Source organism: Hermetia illucens, chromosome 6 (assembly GCF_905115235.1).
Source record: "Hermetia illucens chromosome 6, iHerIll2.2.curated.20191125, whole genome shotgun sequence".
Lineage (NCBI taxonomy): Eukaryota > Metazoa > Arthropoda > Insecta > Diptera > Stratiomyidae > Hermetia > Hermetia illucens.
Genome location: NC_051854.1, coordinates 3,264,607 through 3,286,616, shown reverse-complemented (window position 1 = coordinate 3,286,616; position 22,010 = coordinate 3,264,607). Strand labels below are relative to the sequence as shown.

The 22,010-nt window shown below is 37.5% G+C and overlaps 1 protein-coding gene across 8 annotated transcripts in view; it reads right to left on the bottom strand.

Moving 5' to 3' along the window:
- Window positions 1-1,833: 1,833 nt before the first annotated feature.
- Window positions 1,834-22,010, bottom strand: part of LOC119660616 (V-type proton ATPase subunit C) — a 28,698-nt gene continuing 8,521 nt past the window's right edge. For 4 of the 8 annotated variants that reach the window (XM_038069308.1, XM_038069309.1, XM_038069310.1 and 1 more), the window contains exons 3-11: window positions 21,250-21,403; window positions 14,502-14,730; window positions 13,473-13,636; window positions 6,991-7,177; window positions 6,824-6,922; window positions 3,353-3,608; window positions 3,189-3,286; window positions 2,976-3,120; window positions 1,834-2,899 (exon numbers count right to left, since the gene is read on the bottom strand). In XM_038069308.1, coding sequence (XP_037925236.1) covers window positions 2,804-2,899; window positions 2,976-3,120; window positions 3,189-3,286; window positions 3,353-3,608; window positions 6,824-6,922; window positions 6,991-7,177; window positions 13,473-13,636; window positions 14,502-14,730; window positions 21,250-21,403 — 1,428 coding nt within the window. In that variant the 3' untranslated portion in view covers window positions 1,834-2,803. The remainder of the gene's footprint in view (window positions 2,900-2,975; window positions 3,121-3,188; window positions 3,287-3,352; window positions 3,609-6,823; window positions 6,923-6,990; window positions 7,178-13,472; window positions 13,637-14,501; window positions 14,731-21,249; window positions 21,404-22,010) is intronic. The other 4 variants (XM_038069314.1, XM_038069315.1, XM_038069313.1 and 1 more) reach the window with 4 other exon arrangements.

The following is a 22,010-nucleotide window of genomic DNA, read 5'->3' as shown; positions in this document are numbered from 1 at the left end:
ATCAATGCCTGACGATGGCAAAGAAACATTATCTGTCTCATGCATAAAAAGGGAGATATCACGCAGTGCAGCAATTGTAGAGATATCAAGTTGCTGATTACCGTCCCTAAGATATTCTCCGCTATCTTGCTAGGTCGGATAGCCCCATACGCCCAGAACATCATTGGCCCATACCAAAGAGGCTTCACTCCAGGCAAATCAGCAACAGATCAGATTTTCTCTCTGTGGCAAGCGATAGAAAAACTGTTGAAATATGGACAACAGTTGCACCACCTATTCGTCGACTTTAAAGCCGCCTATGGTAACATAGCCAGGGTAAAACTGTACACAGCCATGGGGGAATTCGGTATCCCGACGAAATTGATAAGACTGACCCTGATCAATGTGCGAGGCCAAATAAAAGTAATATATAGGGGATGCCCTATCATGCGTCCTCTTTAACCTGGCCCTCAAGGAAGTGATCCGTGATGCTGGGGTAAATGCAAGAGGTACGATCCTCTTTAAGTCCACCCAACTATTGGCCTATGCTGACGATATCAACATAATGGAAAGAACCCCCCGAGACGTACAAACCGCCTTCATCCAGATCGAGCAGGTAGCTCGAGATTTTGGGCTGCACATCAATGAAGGCAAGACAAATATATGGTGGCAACGTCAGCACCATAAACCAACCAACCAATAATATCAAACCGCATTGGTCAAACGGGAAGAATAAAGATAAGAGACTAAAACTTTGAGACCGTTGATCATTTCTCCTATTTAGAGTCGAAAATCACAACTGATAACAGCTACCACGATAAAATCCGCGCATGGTTGTTGGCAGCCAACAGAGCCTATTTCAGCTTACAAAAACTGTTACGCTCGAAACGTCTCACTAAAGGGACAAAGCTCTTACTGAGCAAGACAATGATCTTGCCAGTCCTCATGTATTTCTCGGAGTCCTGGATTCTCAGCAAGAAAAATTTCCAACTTTTGGTCACGTTCGGGAGAAGAATCCTCCGAAGAATTTTTGACCCACTACATGAGGATGAAGGATTCCGCAGCCTATATTACGACGAAATCTATGAGCGATACCACGACCGTCTGATTGTGGATGAAATCCGGCTCAACAGGTTGCGGTGGGCGGGCTGCTTAATCCGTATGGATGAGGATGATCCAGCCGGGAAAGTCTATATGGTAGAAAAAGAAGACGAGGCAGACCCTGCCTGAGATGGGGCGATGGCGTAGGCCAGGACGCCAGACAGCTTTTAGGGATATCGAATTGGACCTCTCTTCTCTACACTTCAAGGCGACACCACGACAAACACGAACTAAAGTTTTCCATTAAAGAAAAGTAGACATACCTTTATGAGCATCAATGTTTCACCGGACGCTCAAATGGAATTCTTACACAAAGTGAGCATTTTCTATCCTCAATTTTGGTAAATTTTTCTTGAAATTTCATCTTCTGCCAATCAATGCATCATTCTATCTTGAAAATTCTTGAAATGTCGTGCACCTTCGAGATATTGTTTAATTTGTAAGATCGACTTGCGTTTATTTGGATTATGAGGTTCGAAATGTTTGAAGTAGAGTGGAGGTTACTCAGTAAATTCGTGTTCAGTCAGGATCCTTTTAAATATATACATTCGTTCACTGCATTCAGCTTACAAAGCCTAGGATATACCAGAAAAAAAGTACTTATTAGATACTTCGCAGCACGAGTAAATATCTATAATCAAGTAATGCTGGCACTGAAGCTAATGAAAGTTGATATTATATACGAAATTCCCGTAATAATGTTCTACAATTGGACAGATATTGTTAAGATGGTAATTAATCAAAAGGTGAATAAACATGGGCAGAAAATTTATTCAACAAATGCCAGTTTTGAGGGTAAAAATTGAAATAAAACCTTATCAATACCAAAGTTGAATTTCGAAAGCACTCTTCTTGGAATGTTTTATACTTCGATTCATTATTTACATAACGGATTTCTCTTTTTACATATATTCTATATTATAAATTTCTCCTTACATAAATTATTGTTCTTTTAGGTATTTTCCATCAGATTTTTATTATTTTTCAATAACTACTTCTCATTTTGTAAACGATAACAATTGTTTTTTTTATTTCAAGAACAATAACAACAAAAAATAGATGAATTACACATGGCTCAAGCTTATGTAATTCGGATCCGCGATTTTCCTCAAGAAAAAGAAATTTGTATCAATCGTTTTTTTTTTTTAAATTGCTTTTTACGTTGTTCACATTTTTCTTTGTCACTGTATAGGTTGAAGGGAGAATATAAAGTCTACAAATTTCTTCTTTTTTCTAAATATTATGAACTTTGCAAGAAAAAACAGATCAGATCTAAGCTACATTGAATTTCCTGTGTAATACCAGAAAAGAAAATTATGTAAATTGACTTTGTTTTCACAATCGAAAGAAAGGGTACATGAAAATGAACAAAAGAAACACCTATAAATGCTAAAAATTAGAATAACTCGTATGAATACTGGTAAAATATATAATGAAAACTTGTTGTCTTAAAGCTTTAGCTTTATTCAGATATTTTAATGTCCGGAGGGGGTAAAAACTTAGTATTTTCTTTAAAATAAACCACAAATATTCATGCAGGAGAAAACTTAAAAAAGAGTGGACAATGGAATAGTGATTGAATCCAAACATTGAAAGAACACAAAAAGATGTTCTTGTCAATTATTACGTTCATATACCTCGGTGTCTAAAGCCATAAGCACAAGGTTTTTTTTATTACTAGTTTGGTAAACGTTTCTCTTGAATTTTGTGTGTTTGGCAAAGCTTAAACTTTCGCGTCGACCATATCTATGTTGAGTTTGTAGTAAACGTATGGATAATACTCCTGTTGGCCAAAGCCCAGCCCAGGTATGTCAACGCTCTGTAACGAAACGAAGGACAAAACACAATTTATTACCACACCCGATTTTTCCAAGCTTGAGGTGAATAATACTTACATCAGCATTGCCACCACCACCACCAGAGGATGTAGCAGAACCATCCAAGTGGCCATAGAGTTGGTTTAGCAGATCTCGCAATCTTTTTGTGCTTTTCTTATTCGGGTGAATTAAAATTGCCTGGAAATTCACGGGCAGGCCGTAGCTGTTGTGGAGAAATAGACGAACTTATAATAAAACAGCTTACCCTCAACGTGCAACAATAGAACTTACCGCAATACTGATTCCACGAACACTCTCAAGGCTTTCACGTGAATCCAAGCGCAGAAGCATTCACTGAAGTTGACTTTAAGCCACCTGACGAGTGGACCCTATACGAAACAATTGAAGATATCAGAACGTGACACAATCCAAGTGCAATGAGACTGTTAGCTTACAAATTGCTTTTTCTTGTCGGTAACCAGCTTGGTTATTTCATTTTTACCAGCTGCCAATTCTTCTTCATTATATACAAAATCTCTAACAACAAACTTCTTCTCACGGGCATGCAATTTGAATTCTTCAACAACCTTTTTGAAGAGCGTAACATTGTACAGGAAAAAATCTTGATCTTGAGTAATAAGCGTTGACGAGCGTGGAACAATCATATCAGTGATTTTTTCATAGCCATTGATCCAGTCGCTACCAAGAGCTCTGTAAGTTTTTTAAATGTTATGAAATATTTTGATATGCATTCGATGCGATGAAACAAAGGATGAAGGCTAAGGCACAAAAAATATGTAAAAACACTGAATATTTTTCGGTGGACCGGACTTGTAGGAATGAATGAATTTTTTTTTCATTTTTTCCGGGAGAATTGGTGATGACAATCAATTTTAAGAAATGAGAAAATTCCGAAAACAAAGAGAAAACGAGTACAAGAATGTAATTCAAAAAAATAATTGACGGTTATGTGCAAGATAAAGATAGCCTCGCGCTTTCGTCACAAAATCTCATTTGGTCAATCCAACACCCATCATAAGAAGCTCAGAGACTGCAGCGGCATCAAATCTTGCCTTTCCTTGAAACTAGTTGCCAAACCAGCTTTCCGGAGTTTTCGTTCCATTCCATACGCTTCTCGACGACTTTGGATGTTGAATAAGACTGCTTGCTGGATATAAGGAGAATGGGTTACTTCGATTAGTTTTCCCCAAGGAGATACCTTTCCTCCTCTCTATAACAGACGTGCCTTTTGACAGTTCGGTCTACTCAATGTGTATTCATCAAATCGGAATAAATTCGGTACTGATGGTGGGAGTGACATCTCTATTGACTAGTCAAAAGGCAACACCAAGTAACCCACATCAAGTCAAAGGCAATGATTTACTTGCCGACGGTCGAGTCATGCCGGGTATATGGCTGGGGTATTTCCAGCAACGGAAGAATTTACTGATCCCTCAATTCCCACATGTAACCATTTGCAGCAACTGCACGTATTCTTTCCAGAAAATTGAAGTGGAATTCAAACAAATAAAGCCTGGAAAACCAACAGTACTTGTCGGCACTGCAGCTGATTGATTACCCTGAAGACTTTGGAGGAGGACATTGTTGACTGAATTAAATCAGGGTAAAGATCACGATTGAGCGCAATGCAGACCACATTGTCTGTTACAGTACCGTTATAGTCTAAAATGAAGTGCTCTAACATACTTCAAAGCCCTGCTCCAATTGGATTGAATACTAATAACGCGATGAATGCCAGCGGGTGTTCATAGAGAAACATCTTGAGAAAATCGAACTGTTCCCATTTAGAGGTCACCTATTACGCAAGTTTACTTGGTAACCACTGTGATAACGTCATGTGCTACGGCAGCAATTAACAGATTTGAAAGTGTTGCTAGAATATTAAAATCCGCGCTTTTGACGATGTTCGACAACAATTCGTCACAAGCGATATCCATGGTATACACAGATGATGAGCAATTTTTTATGACTTTGGTGATGGTGGAAAAGACCATTCAGCTTTTGACTTTGGTGATGATGAAAAAGATCATTCTAGGTGGTCGGAGTCGATGTAGAGCGGAGACTTATTACGAAAACTTAAAAAGTTTGCGAAATTTGCCGTAATGATCCGCTCGTAATGATGAATGGTCCAAAAGAATATTTTGATTGGCCATAATCGATTTAGAGGGGAGAGCTATCCTAAAAACCTGAAAAGTTGGCGAAATTGACCGTGATGAACCGTCCGCAAATATTATGTGCTGTCGATAAGTGTTTGCACGTCTCTGTGTTAGTCAGACTTGAGAATGCGGGTGGTTCTTGAACATTTCCGTCAACCACGTGTCACTATTCAAAACTCCACGTGTCCTTTCGCCGTAGCTTGGGACCTTTACGATCAATTTCGCCAACTTATTAGGATTTTGGAATAACTTTCCTCTTTAGATATACTCCGGCCACCTAGAATGACCTTTTGACCATCGGTCAATCCAATAAGTGGTTAGAAACTCGCGTTATAATTCCGAACGATAGGTGATGACCAAGTACGATGAACGCCATCTCATGTTTAAGAAGATAAAGATATTTTGTTGAATCAGTACCACAACTCGCTAAGATCACATTCCAAATGAGAATATATGCAACTGATATGAAATTTAATTCATCGGCAGGGAATTGGGAGAAGAGCGCTTTCGCTGGTACGGTCACGTATTCGCCCAGGTGATAGCTATGATTGCCCTAAACACCCAAACCTATGAGAAATGGCCCAATGGGTAATTTAAAAACTTTTCGATTAAACTCGGACTAAGTTTACGATCATGCGAAATGCAAACTAGATGCAGTCGAGCCGATATTGATATGTCTTAGGAGAATTCGCGAATTTTTAGCGGTTCTCCCCCTAGTGAGAGTTTTATGCAGGTTGTGTTTCTATTTAACTGTTGCGTTTACAGCTCGGGCGCCATACTCCTTATTTCGCTTGAGATTTAGGAAGGTCTTTCATCCACCATTATGAATACTGAGCGATGCACTCAGTATAGACTGATATCGTTGTTCCTTGTCATGTCGGGGCTCTAATTGTGGTCCTCAAATTTATCTGTGTCTCAAGTAGACCGTAGAGTACTCACGTTAAACAACTAGGACGTAATAAATGTTTGCGGACAAAGTAATTGCTTTTGCTTTTGCAGTAAGGCCCACTATCCCCGCCTGGGGAACTGGCTTATTGTTCGTCAACTACACTGGACTGAACTAATGGGTCACATCTTTTTCATGGCCATACTCGAAGTTTCCGAAAATGAACCACAAAGAACCTCTAGCGTTTCTTTGTGCTTTTCGTCCTCCTGGATCAACCATGAGTAACAACGGAACGAAATTTATTAAGAGATCTCTAACTTCTGATTGAAAATAGTATTATGTGTATTACCTCACCTCTGCACCGCTATAAGAGCAACAGGTAGGCTAAAATATTTGTGAGCCCCCTCAGTAATAGGGGTATCGTAACGAAGACGTGCGACACCAACTACCACGTTTCTAAATCCAACAGTAGTTGTGAGTACCAAATGGTTGGACTGCTGATAGTTCAGTAAGAGGAAAATATGTTATGTATGTCTCCTATTCATCCCTTTCATTGAGTATAGGACATCCACACTAGGAGAAGCTAAACAAATATTTTATAGCCGCTACCGATGCTAGAAATAATAAAATAGTAAAAAATTACAACTGGAGACTGCGTTTGGACCAGGAAGTTCTCAACACTGGGTAGTTTCTCGGTAAAAAACGTTAACTCTGGGGTCTTTCGATATTTGAGACCACCGACTTTTTTAAGATCTAATATTTAGGGAGAAAAGTATTCAAACTTTTCTTGAACTAATCATTATAATGATGATAGATTAAATTTGTACCTTTGCATTCATCCTGCATCATCAATCAATACTTACTTTGGGACAATAACCAAAAGAGTAGTCAAATATTCCGAATCAAGAATGAAATGTTCCTTCTTGACTAAGTCCGCCAAATTACGCGTCAACAAACTTCCACTGTTTTAAACGAAAAAGTAAAGCTATAAAACTTTTTCTTTAAAAAAAAAATCACTTATAATACTTACGTTTGTTTCTTTTCCAGATTTTGCAAGTTACCTTTCAGATTATTGTAGGCCGTTGATTTTGTTTTCAAATCGGCATCAATTTGACCAACTTGCTTCGAAATAATATCGGCGATATTTCGCAATGATTGCTTTATTGGGTATTTGGCCATATCCCATTGAAAACGAGTAATATAACTGGGAAGATCAGCTGTTGGCACAAACAATTGGAAGAGAGAAGATATCAAGTTAGTTCAATTTCTTTTTCAATCGAGCTAATTTTGTAATGTAAAAGCTTATTATAAACAATTTGCCAGAATTAACACTCAAACTATATATTTTAGATTATTGCGTTAAGTTTTGCATCAAGCTCTCAACATAAGCAGCCAGCAACCTAATTTTATAAAAGCCAACGAAATATATAGATAGCAGCTTTGGTGTATGTATAATCAATAGCGGTTTTTCGTGTTATTGAGGTGTGTTGTACATTTGGTCGTTTGATTATTTCTGTCACATTACATAATTCATCCTCGTTTCTATATATGTACATTGTAATTATAATGGCCTAGAAAAGGGACAGAAAATAATATGCTAAGTTGAAGCAATGCACAGTTTTAAACATATTGATTGGACGTAATAGTTGGAAAACATGAAAAGATTTAAAAAGAACCAAATCGATTGTGGGTCCTCTAAACGGTTTCTTTGCTGTATCTTACGTCAATATCTCAATTGCATACTTCAAAAATACAATTTGGTTCTATAATGAAATCACAATTAAGAATTTCATTGACATTGCACACATAAATGTAGCAACATGCATACCCATATCGTCCAATTTTTCAGGAAGTAACAACTCAACGTCAACTTGCTAGAGAATAGTAATTCGCATCACCGAATCTTTTGAAAAGTTGAGTCTAACAATGTAGCTCTTCACTAATAACACTAGAAGATTTGATGCACACAACACAGAAGGATACATCGAACACATCATAGTAGAACATAACAATTTGTATTTGATAAGAAATATTTACAAAGTTAACTAGAAAAGAAGGGCATGCAGAAATGTTACTATTTTTGTATGTAGGAATAAGAATAGTAGAATTATCGGGAAGTTTCCATTAAATTAGTTCTAGTTAAGTCTTGTGCAGTCTCCTAAGAATATCTAGATACTCTTTCGAAGGTAGATAAACAAAATTATGACACTTTCGTGAGTTTAAAAAATCTAACGTAGATAGTTGCTATTTCTATTCAGCTGTACAGGAATCTATTTATTAGAAACCCAGAATAGGTCAACCCTAAAAGATTCTTCAGTATATTTAAAATCGACATGGATGGGTCCCACTAAGGGATAGAATACGATCTAATAGAGACAGTTCAGCTATATTCGCATAAGTTCATAGTATTAATTGATTGGGACGTAGGACATGCTGGCGGGAGAAGAAGTAAGATAAGATGATCCTAATAAGGGGTACAACCCAGAGAGATTCGCTCATAGCCAATTTAGAAGCTTAAAGATAGATACTGATTTATACCTAATTTACATGGACTGCCTCATATGGTTTGACTATGTTTTTCAAAAGTTTCCCGTTTCGAAGTAATGGAGCCAATAATTTTGCTATTTACAAAATCGTGCATAGTAACAGTTGGGATTATCACACTACACCCTGCCTACCCCCTACCCTACCAACTCCAATCTTCTGCTTTAGAGTTGAACGTGACTGATTGACTCCAATACCTAATTCCATCTGGCACCTCGAGAACCGAATCCTTTCTAAGCCTACTTTCAGTTCGGTAAAACTTTCACGAGCTATCACAATATTTCCAAAGTTTCATTAAGCGAATTTAAGCTGGGAAAATCAAGTCTGCATGGGTTATGTGTTGAGGCACTTCAGCTTGAATTATACCTATTATATTGACCCTGTACGACATGTGTGTACCTCATCTTCTCAGACCTGATAGGAGATTTGTTGAAAAAAGGGATAACTTACGGTTTTGTTCAGGGTGTAAGCAAACTCGTCAGACACCGCCAGGCCTCGGCCTAAAAGTAGTGCTTCGTATGGCCCAAAATAATTGAAATGCACTCTATGTTTGGTAATGAATACAAAACAGCAACTAATGCCTGGCAGCCACTTTTAACCACGCTGCTCTCGGGCAAAGCGCCTTGTCAGTTGTTTCTGAGATCCGTAAAATCTGTGAACAATGCCCATTAAATTGTCTAACATACGAGAACAAACAACGTCAATTGGAATAATACGAGCAACTTTTACAGCGCTACGAGTGTTACAATGGTCATTTTCTTTAGATATTGTGAGGGGTGAGGGGTAGGTTCATAGGTCCATCATGGAAGAGAAAAGATAAAGCTGTACATATCTACATCTGTCTTCTCTGGCAAAAGCATCGAAAATAAAATTGCCCAAAATCACTTTTTTGAGTGAAGTTTGGGATGTTCACTGGGGCTTTTTAAAACTTGGCAAACTTATTCAATACATAAAAATGTAATGTTAAATTTTTCGATTTTATAGCCCAAGAACGATCATTTTTTCCAATCGAGAATCCACTAAAACTAACTGTATTGTCGATTGAATACGCCAGTTAGTGGCTTTGATGCGAAATGCAATTTATAATATGTATATTGGAGCAGTCGAAAGAAGTATGGGAAACATTCAAACTGAAATCATTTACAGATGTTACAAAAAGATAGCATCCGTATGCACATTTTTATAGATGTCTAAGATAACACCATTAAAGAAAACATAACGCGGTCATACAAATAATAAATTTCGAATGTTGTTAACCCTGCTGTGCCACACCTCTAATAAAATATAGAAAATTTCACAAATCTTCAAATGATCAACGTTTCTGACCCACGGACCCCTCTGTTCTGGGCTAGAACCCAAGTTTTTCACAAAAATAGACGACAATTTCGTCCAGGGCAGAGTGATGGTCGTGCCGTGTTATCAATTGTATGTAAGGGGACAAACAACACCTAGTCACCACTTCGGTCACGCTCCTCCCAGGACAGTGGGTCATTACAGTAACTTAAATTTAGAAAAAGGCCACAAAAAACATGTCATAATTTCGCCCTTGACAACAAGAATGCAGAAGAAGGCTGAATAGAACTTTCTACAAATTAACTAAACTTTATATTACTACGAAAATCTCGCTCTAGATTCTAAGACTTTTCGAACCCAGAACTCCGATTTTCAATCGCAGTACTATAACAATTGAAAATAGGCTTTCTGAGAATAGGGGTCGTAATTCAAATCCTTTTAATTTATACACAATTTTAATTCAATCCCAAACTCAACCAGTGCATAGAAATTTTCCAATATGCTGATGATTTCCTCGTCCTAATAATGCGAAAGAAGAGGAACTACCAACCATGCATAACTCTTAATGAGAGAGTGCGACTCGTTCTGTCTGTCTACCAATTTTAAAAAATATTCCACTATAACTTTATCGGAAGGAAGGGAAATGTTTTTAGATTATGCCACGAAGCACTGAAATTCTAGCTGAAAGCTTTGCGTTCCACTCGTTCTCTGGATGCGATTGGCCTGGAGTGTACATGAGTACCTACCGTGTATAACAAGCACGTGGTAGACGTTGCAAAATCGAAACGGTTGAAAACAAGCAATCAACCGATTGTCAACAAACCACTCCATGGAGCAGAAAGAAAATGGCTAGCGTTGATTATCAATACTTCCGGCAAAGTCGAAATGTTAGCCTAGGAAGAGAAAATGTATTTAAGCGGCATAGGAAATTGTTTGGGACAACCTTTAGTTAGGACTTACACTAGGTAAGTACCGGCACTGAAATATTCGGTTAATCATCCGCATTGCCAACTTATGAGTGTTTCGAGTGGATTTATTTTCAATTGATAAGTCATCGCTGACCCCTTGCAAGGAAGTACGTTCATGCACATATTAGGCGGTATAGTCCCTAATGCAAAAGACGACTTTCAACTCTGGAAACCATTAACGAAGACGCTGACTTTGAGGTCCACCTCCAGACGTACCAAAGGTTTACCTCAAAGCCAGCCGAGGAGAATCTCCTAGAATCTAAAATGAAACAGAAAGTGGAGGAGTTGGAGCACCGACAGAGCATTAATAAAAGAATGGCGACACCCTCTCCCCGCTTCATCCGTATATCTCACAAATAAAATTCATTTCTTTTTTGCAGTTTAAATCAGAAGGTGGCTACCCCTACTCATATTTGATTTTGCCTGTGAGCTTCTCATTGAACTCAGAAAACATCAGTGTTTGAAATCCCATATCTTCATAACTGTGCAAACTAGCCTCTTGTTCAAGAATAACTTTGCTAAAATTTTTCTGAAGTTTAATATGAGGAGTACGCTCAAAGCAGCTACAAAAACCGCGGGATTGGCAATTTTAATGCACATCCATAGAGATAGTTAGGTAATTTTCTGACTTAAACGACGATTGAAGGAAGAGTGGGATCTTTCTATAAGCTCTTAGTAATGTCTCTATTGTTCTGATTGAAAATGCCTAATTCTTAGAAATTATTGGTGCGAAAAGTATAAAAAAAAATATTTTCAAAGTTTCTTCGAAATTTATGCAGATGATGATTTCCTGGCTACCAAATTCGATCTTCAGCAATTTGTTCAGAAATGGGATGATCGCCTTATGAAACGCAGTTCGATTTCCATGAAACAGGCGTTTATCAGTGCCTAGAACTGAGTGATTTATATACTCGGGCCAATGCTACTAGCCAATGGAGAACTGCGTTATCAAATTGCTTCACGCATTAGTGCACTTGAATGAAGTGGCGTTCCACAACTCACGTGCCTTATGATCGACGTATCAATGAAGGTCTCAAATCGAATATTTACCGCAATGTCGTCCCCTAGGATTCAAAGTGCTGACCGACTAGAAAAGACAATAAACGGGATCCGCCACGCAGTAATGGAGATGAAGATATTACACTGGACCAGTGGCTTAACACGCCATTTGATAGGAGGAGTTAATTCCCATTAGAATGTGTTGAGAAGTGTACAATGCTTCTCAACTGTTTTGTTGAGACACCTTTTTATTTTTCGGGTCATGTAGTTCTGCAGTAATTCGTTCGTCGCGCATGTTGGCAAAATCGATTGCTCTGTATAACATAGTCAGAAAGGTTAAGTGAAACTCTTTCTAAATTGAGATTGAAGGGCACTACCGATATATAGGTGATAGTTTCATAAATATTTTATTGATTAATTGGAAACTCTATTAACAAAAACAATTTCTAGGAATAGGAAAGAGAAAAAAGTCTTGCATTCTTCTAGAATAACAGTAACTACATTATCACTACTCTACGAATTGGTTTATAAGATGGTATATAAACATTTCAACTTACGATTTGATTCTATTTTGGAAATATCATTCTTAGTTTCATGCCTTGAACTTCCAATTTACATACCAAATTATAGAAAAATACACGACAAGCTTGAAGTCAAAACTAATTTAGATAAAATATAAAATACACTTTCTACTATAGAACATACAAAGGGAATGTGAGAACTGTTAAAAACTCATTGTAATTTTAAGGAGTATGTTTGTAGGGATGAGATTTTTATATGAGAAATTGAAATGTTCATTTGATACCCTATTTTGGATTTATAGAAAGAAATGTATGTTGGGATGAGATTGCATGAATAGGATTGAGATTGAGAAAGATATAGATATTAACTTTACAAAATATTACCTCCTTGAGTAGAAAAGTCAATGCACTTTAAGATAATCAAAAATAAATTCTCACATCTCTGGTGCATAGAAAGGCAACGTTTTTAGTCCCAATTACAAGACACTTAGTACTCCCCGAATAGATAAGCTTTCTTCGGAGTGCATTTGCTATTCATAATCTTTGTTGATAAAAGGTGACATGTGCACAATTTCCCAAGAATGCTCTTGTCATATCTAGCACACCTCTATTCTGTTTCAATCATGCTATACCATTGATTATTTTAGTATAACATTATTTTGGAGTTATATCAACACATAATTCATTTCACCTTTTTTTTTCAAGCACAAAACGAAGAAAAGCTGGCAGAAATGCACAAAACAGAGCAACAGGAAGCACTGCAGTGATATATCTATATACTGTGATGTAAATTTAAAAATCTTAAATTCGTCCTTCAAAAGACAGCGAAACACGTTCATTTATTTACTATAGAGCGTAAGACATCTACTACATATTGGAAAGGAATATCTAGAAAAAATCAATGAAAATTAAGCCTTGAATTAAATTATAAAGAAAAATAAAGAATGAATTCAAAGTGAAGAAGTAAAAACCAAATCCCAATTGACACGAATCATTTGTGATTGATACAATATATTTCCATCTAACTAAAAAGGGAAGAGGAATTTTCATTTTGTTTATTTCAAAATATAAACTGAAAATTTAGATATTTTCGATAAATTAAAAGAAAATTGAAAAATATAATTAATTAATAACAGTAAAAATATTTGCGCATACAAAACAAAGATTTGGTTTAACCAGGGTCTAACCTGGACTAAGTGGCATTGGCGGTGGCTCGCCCACTCCATCTCCGTTCAGTTCAACGTCAGGACTGGACCGACCATGACTACTCCCACAACAACTACTCACGGGAGATGAACGATGTGTCGAATTTGCTCCACTTGTCATATTTAATTGACTTGACGATTGACTTCTAGGTGGTTTTAGGATGTTATTTTTATGTTTGATTGATCGTTTCAAATTTTTATTGATTTTTGCTTTTCTTTTTATTTTGAGATAATTTTTAGGAAATTAGTTGGCGAATATAATTTTGTTTTGGACTTATACGAGGAGAGGCTTCAAAGATTTAAATTATTAAATTAATTTATAGCGTAAATTGGACAAATGGAATTAAGGATTATATAGAATAGAATTGATTTTGATTTGAGCCTTAAAATTTTCCCTAATAGAATCCACCCCCGAATGCTATTCTTTCCAGGGCGAAAACCAAACTAAATACAAATACCCGTAAAACACTGACGGTTTCGTCAAGGGCAAAGCTAATTCATCAGACGCTACCTCACCTCTGCTCTGGGAGCAGTGTGACCGAAAGTGGCTACAGGTGACAATCGCTCCTTTATGTATAATCAAAAACACGTCGTTAGTACGAATTATATCCAAGTGAAATCCTCCTTTATGTTAAGGCCCAAACTAGACCGAAAAGAAATTATTCCTTAATGTGGGGCAGCATCTGAAGAGTTGCCTATGCCCTGGATGAAACCATCAGTCACTTTTTTTTTGCAAATTTGGGTGTTTAGCTCAAAAAAGAGGGGTCCATTGACCACAAATGTGGAAGAAATTTTCTCCCAATTGGTCTGGTCCGACATCAACTGGTTGCGGGCTCATGACTCCCTCAATCCCCAAACAAAATACTATATCTTAGTTGGAAGCCTCTCCACCAAACTTCTCAAAACTTCACTTGTTAACTGCTTATATTTAGCTGTACTATCCAACGAGAGCGATAAAAATTAAATTACATCACAGTCCAAAACAAAATTATCATCCAAACAACATAATACCTGCTTTTATTCGAACCACGGTTTCTCTGAAACCACCAATCAAACGTATCATTGTATTCATTACTAGAATTTTCACTATCACATACACACTGTGCATCAAATTCTTTTTCAGAACCAGTCGAATTTGTAAGGCTTCCTTGGCACGGGGAACAAGTATCTCGGCTATTTGATAAATTCGATGATTGGCCTAATAATTCCGAATGAGTATTTTCATCTGGCGGACCCGGACCTTTCGTACACAGACGTTCAATTACAATATATGTTTCTTATAATATTAATGACGAAAATTATATGCTCATGAAAAGTTTTAAATATTTTTTTTCTTTTCTTCCATTCTAAACGAGTTTGTTTTAAATCATAGTTATATGGTTCGAAAAATAACCGAAAATAAAATGTGTTGAAAGATACTTGAAAACAAATCAGATTACAACTGAATGAAGAGAAACGAATAAAATAAGAAAGAGACTATAGAACGGAAATCAAAATCTTAGGATGTTATAAGCATTCTAAAAAGCTTTTTTTTACCACAGATTTTCGATTTTATCAACATTATGAGAGTATGATTCCTGTTGCTTAATACACGGGGACACGTTCGGTGAGGGATTGGACAAATGCGTGCGATAACCAATGACAACACTTACTCTTAATGCTGAATAGAGAAAAATAAAAATCACGTTATGAATATCAGGGACTTCCTATTTTGGCAGAACTAATTGACGAGTTTCCTTAATTTTTTTTGTATGGGGTAGGCATACTCAAACTCTAATAATAACATGCGCCCTCTTCGATTTTTCTTTCAAAATCAAACGTACTTTCCTTAACCTCGAAGTGTATAAAGATAACGTGTTTCGTGAGTTATAGTAGCAATAGTCAGAAGTATCTTTCTTGTGTTTGGGGGTATATAATATTCATGTCTTGTGTGTAGAAGATACAGATCTTCATGCATCAAAATAAATTTTCCCGTAGAGACAACATGCAAAATTATAGTACAAACCCTTCGACTTTTACTTGTCCTATTTTTCCTAGAAATTTCATCCCAGATATTAGCAGGCAAAACGACTTCCAGGCAGGGATATATTCACAATTCACGAGCACGAAAAATGTTACAATGGAAATTTATTCGGCTCTACTTTCATGCTGAAATCTATATTTTTTTCAAGAATAAAAACATAAACGTAGACAATTGGGGGGTGTGTGGAAGAGTTTAAATGTGGTATCGAACTCGCAAGGGATGTTACAAAATATTAAAAGTAGGAAAAATAAATACTCTTATAACGCTCAAATGAGAGGCATCATTTAAAACAAACCAGAAAACAGCAGACTATGACAAACTGTAACATAATAGAGGTGTTGGAGTAAAATGTCCTTCATTATGATCAAATATAGTCAAAGAACCCAAGCAGTTTCAGCGACAGCCTCTTCCACTCCGCGGAGCCAATCCCTCACTAATCCACACTTTTGGTTCGCACGCTTAGCCGGAGGTTGCGTCAATCTTACCCTTGGCGGTTTATCATCGCTGACGTCTACTCCACCATTATTTGCGCTTCACTTCATTCAACGACATATGCCCGCCACACAACACCAGCATCTCGTTGTCCGATCTCCCCGTTCACCATGAAATCCACACCACGAGCCCTTGGAAGGTAAGGGCCCCCGTTTAAAAGCAGCTAAGGACGTCGGATACCAGTCGACTCAGCTGTGAATGAGTACCTGAGTCAAATCAGGGTAATAATCTCGGGCGAGCGCAATGCTGACCACATTGCCTCCTAGTGTACCGTTACGGTCTTGAATGAAGTGCTCTAACACACTTCAAGGCGCTGATCCAACATGGATTGTTGCGCCAACGATTATTATTATTATTATTAAGGAGCAATTCAGACTCCTGTACGTGCAGGTTTATCGTGCGCTCTTTAGCCAGTCAGTGCGCACTTCACCTCCTTCAACTTACGGGGAACTATAAACGCCTAAATGCCTGTAGTGACCCCTGATCAATACCCACTACTGATCGTCGAAGACCTACTTCAAGAGATTAGAGGCCAATTTTTCTACGTCATGGATCTTCGGATTCCAATCGCCGAGAGGGACATTACCAAAGAGCGCTTTCACGACCCTATTCAGCCCCTTTGAATTTACGCGCTCATCGAACGGACAATGCAACACGGCTCAGTCTCTCGCACACTATGGGCTATCTTCTGCGCGACTGTCCCTTTACAAGATGCTACTTGGATGATATTTTCATTCCCTCGATGACCATAAGCAGCATCTCCAACAGCTGCCCCAACTCTTCCAAATTCTACGCAAAGCGATATTTCGCCTAACCCCGATAAATGCGTCTTCGGTAAAAGCCAGCCATATCTCGTTTACATCGTTTCCGAGGATATAATTAAACATCGGGCACGCAAGATCCAAGCTTTAGCGAGATACCTGAAGCCTGAGTTCACTCCGAGGTTTGTCGTTTCCCCGGCATGGTTAATTCCTACCATCGCCAAAGAAGGCTCATTTCGCGTGAACAATTATAGCAGAGACGTTTCATCGAAGGACACCCTTTTACGGTCTATGCGGACCACCACCCTCTCATGTGATTGCAAAGATTTTTGATGATAGATATTCTCTTTTGGTTGATTATGCGATCACATACTGTGAAGGAAGCAATTTCGTGAAAAAGAAGCCTCAAAGATCAACAGATCTTTTCAAGGCAACTAAAAATAAGCTACGATTACGGATTGGTCATAAAGATTCAGATTCAGGTACGTGCACATGAAACTACTGTTCACGCCTAGATGATTGTAGCTTCACATGCAGGAATACCAATACCTTTTGCTTTTTTTTCTCAAATTGCTTGGACATCTGCCAAGGATTTTTACATGAAATATTTTTGGCAACGTTCTCAAATAAATTTGAGTACTTTTATAAAAATGTCAAATTCTTTTTGTTAATAATTTTCTAAGTTGCTATATGTTATTTTATATGGCATTAACTCGTCAGCAGCTTGAATCATCCTTGCTGCATATGTTACTTTTAGTTATTGGAACCATAAGGCCCATAGCAGTAGATTTTTAACGATATTAAATTGCTGATTCGATGATGATCAACTGCCGCTCGGCAAATCTAATGCTTGCGTTTTATTTTTTATTCCCAGACTATCAATGTATCATGAATGCATTTGAACTTCTTCATTATTCAATTAGGCAGTAGCACTGAGGAAGGAGGCACGTGGTCTCCGAAACGATCGTATGCGGGAAAAAATAAAAATATTTACAGGATAAGGAAAAAAACCTAGTTCTCTTTTTTCAACTTCTTCAATATAGCCTAATGCTCATATCAAGGAAAGACGAAGTTAGAGATGAGAGCCTTTTCCTCCGAGATTTGCATTCGGTGGGTGTGGACAGTGATATCATTCGACAGAGGAGGATGGGAAGTTTATTGTGCAACAGCGCACGTTTTGTTTGAAAGCTAATCTGGAAATGCGTATTTAATCATTTGCATAAAGAGTGATTTTCGTTTGAGGTTCGAATTGTTTTGTAGGTGAATGCATTTGAGACTACTGGACATTTGTCGTCAATCATAAGGGTCCACCAGAACGCCGTCACTACCCCAGAAAACATTGAGAGGATACGGGGATCATTGAACAACCTCCCCGGCGTTCAATATGGAGACAGTCAAACATTCTTGGCATTTCGAGGTTTTCCATTCTACGGACGAGACACATTTTCATCTTAGAGGATGTGGTAATAAATAAAACATGCGCTGTTGGAGTGGAACAGGGACCCAAAAGAACGGGTTGTAACCTCTTCATTTCTTAATACGAAGGTTGTTTCAAAAATAAGATTCCCGACAGAGGTGGAGACCGTCATCGCCAGGTGCGAAATTCGTGCGGTCATCTGATTTTTGCACATAAGAAAGTTACCACTTGAGAAGTTCATCGCCATCAAGTGTATGGGGAAACGTGAATAAGCATTCAACATGTCCGCAAATGGTGTAGGGAGTTTGCTGACGGCCACACGGACATCCATTATGAACAATGGAGCGGGAGGCCGCCGATCTCCGACGAATCATGTTCGAAGATCAGCCAATTACAATTCAGCAATTGGCTGCTGAAATTCCAGAGGATAAGGAGGATGGACACCGATTGCCAGGTCGGTTTTTGGTCAAAAACTGCATTAAGGAGAGGATGGTGTGGGCCACCGCATTGTCATGATGGATGAACCAGCCGTCTGGGTGCCTTTTCTTCCGGATACTCTCCCTCAATCTTTTCAAAACCTCCAAGTATAAATTCTGATTGACAGTTTGACTCAGGGAAATGAACTCCGCGTGTAGAACACTACAATCGAAAAAAATGAGCATTGTCTTAAAGTTTGATGTTTTCACCTGACGACTTTTTTTGGGACGAGGAGACCCAGCTATCTTGCATTAGCTTGATTGTTGCTTTGTTTTAGGATCGTATCCATAGCACCACTATTCCATTTTCACACTGGAAAATAGTTTAGTCCCGTTTGAGCTGATTTTGAAGCCGACGCTCCCTTTTCGCCTTTGTGAGAAGACGAGGGACAATTTCGGCTGAAACTTTTCTCATGTCCAAAATTTCGGATAAAATCCACTGAATCGACTTCCATGATATTCCAGAGATTTCACAGAGTTGATCAATGGTTCGGTCACGAACGAGGAAATTGATTTTATTGACGTTTTCATCCGGGGGCATCCTGAACGGGAAGCAGTTTTAAGCATTACAATAGTTGCCGTGATCGATTTCACCAGCAAGAAACGAAATTTATTTGACGCGCGTTGTTCTCGATAATCTGCCATTACGTTTTCGGCGAAGTGGAAAAGATTGTTTTACTAAAAAAAATCTCACGGGCGAACCGATGTACTTACGCGGACAAAACTTCATAAATTGACTCAGATGGAGTGAACGTAACGGACACCTGGTCGAACAATAGGCTCTCCTACTCCCTATCACCCCCCACCATAGCCCAATTCCCAATTTTTTGGGTCCTTCCTCGTAAATTTACAACGAATTAAAATGAAATCATATGTTTGTGTCAATTTTTTTGCTGAACACGCTGCAATTTAAAATTTTTCTCTGATCAATCACTTTGATAATTTTTTCTAATTTACTTTCATAAGCGTTCAAATATCATGAGAAGCTAAAACCTTTTCAAAGGAATGGGATGAGGAGATAACCGCAATCTGTTATGGAACATCAATTGGAGGAGTATGTTTCCTGGCATCAATGAATTCTTGAACGCATAAAAAATGGCTCAAAAAAGCAAATCTTTATTTGTTATGATATGACTCTGCTGAGATTGCGCGCCCATGGCATGCACCGCGAAAACTAAATTGCAAAATTGGATTCAAAGCGTCATTAGAGAGAAATTTGAATAAACTCGCTAGTCCGATAACAACATACTTTAAGATAAATTTAACCATAGATGAAGATCTATTGTTGACATTTCTCTATTAATTCAGTTCTATTCACAACCCCTGCAAATGGTCTTTTTTTTCGAATGGGTCCAAGACATTTGTCTCTGTATTTTCATTCAACACTTGTTTAAATTCGGGAGGCTGATATGTATGTATGCTTTCTATAACTTGTTCAGAGTACGTGTGGCTTTTGAATTCGATTGCGTCATATTATGCGAATGGGACACAATTACGAATACAAGTACAACACACAAAGCCGCAATTAAAATTACAATGATGCAAATCAGAACAAAATGCTAAAATATACTTAAAAATGTGTCCAAATAAAATATTTTTTTTTAATCAAACAGAGAGAGAGAGGGGGACAGAGAGAGATAGATAAAATAGTGACATAAAATAAATACACAGAAAAATAAATAAAATATGAAAGAAAAAACATTATAAATTCAAATAACGTCGTGGTAGTTTTATAATGTTTAAAGATATGAAATTACGTATGCATACAAAAGGATTTTGAAATTGATTGTGACATTTTTGCTGAGTTCAATGATTTTTAATGTTTTTCGTCCTAGAGAGTAATGAGTAGTAAAATGATGTATCGATTACTTAAAAAGCCGTTAAAAACTTGGTATAACATATGGTATTGCTGGTGAGATTTTCAAATGAGAAATGAATAGAACCAACTCATCTTGTAATAAAATGAAAATAAAATGAACCGATAAAAAAACTGAATTCAATAGAGAACTGACCAAAAAACTGTGAAAATAATTTATTTAATTTTGTTGACGGTGTACTTTTTGGTTTTTGGATTGTTTGTCATGTTAAAACTGTGTGTAATGATAAAATTGTTAATAAAGTTTAACATTAATAGTTTGGATTTACAAGATCTCTGAAAAATATATATATTGTTAATAAAAAGCGTAATTTAGCCTTGTTATCGGATCTGAAGTCAATGAAATTTATGCATACAAGTTTCGTTCCATTATTCAATATTTGATATTAGCATTTGCATTTTATTGACCGTTACATATGATTTGTAAAGCTGATAGCATGGAATCTAGAAGGAAACTGGTATGCATATTGATTTCTTTCTCTTTAAAACTCCATAAACAGAAAAGATAAATGAAATGAAAAAATGTTTGAAAAGTAAAGTAGTAACTATCAGCATTCCAAAACTACGTAAATGCTTAAATTACAAATTTTGGTTTTGAATCTTTTGCATACATTACATTATTTCATAGATCAAGTGTTTAAGATTATAGAAATTAAACGAAAACTGAGACAATCTGAAATTATGATTTAATTATTTTGTCTTGTAATAACTTACTATTGTTTGCAAGCAGATTTTCTTGAAGCTTATCACGTTGATCTTCGAGAACTTCACCTAAGTAGGTGGCAACCTTGCGAGCTGTTTGCTCAACATAGGCATCGAGTTTACCAAGATCATCGGATAGCCCGACCAGCTGATCCAACGTTCCAACCTGAGAACAATTGTAACATTTACTTGTAAGAGAAATTATACTTATTTACTTAACACTAATTTTTAGGCTCGTTTAATTATTTCTAAAACTAACTCTAACTACGAGGTTAGACAATTAAGCAATGAGACTGATTTTATTGCCGCGCTTGTAGTAAACTAGCAACTTTTAAATTCCCCTTCCCCGGCATTCTTCCCCTCTCCATTGATATATTCACCATCGCTCTAGCTTGTTTAGTTCGCCTACTGTGTCGTGTTGAGTAGACGTGTATTGGTGGTGCTCGTCACGAAATGGCAAGACAATGTTGTCTGGAGAGAGCTCCCCAGTGTCTTCATAAAGCTACTGACGAAAGCCTCCCCCCTTTCGCAAGAGAAAAAGGTGTGTTCAGCATCGTCCGTCACTCCATTGCAGAACACACGATCAGGAGATCGCGCCTTCCCAATCTTGTGCAGGTAAGACTGAAAACCTCCCTGCTCGCTTAGAAGTTGGGTAAGAAAATAATCAATCTCACCGTGTGTTTGGTTCAACCACGGGTCTAATTTGTCGATGAGCCACGCAGTCCATTTGCCCCTTAGCTCATTTTGTCAAGAAAGTTTCCACTCGGTAAGAG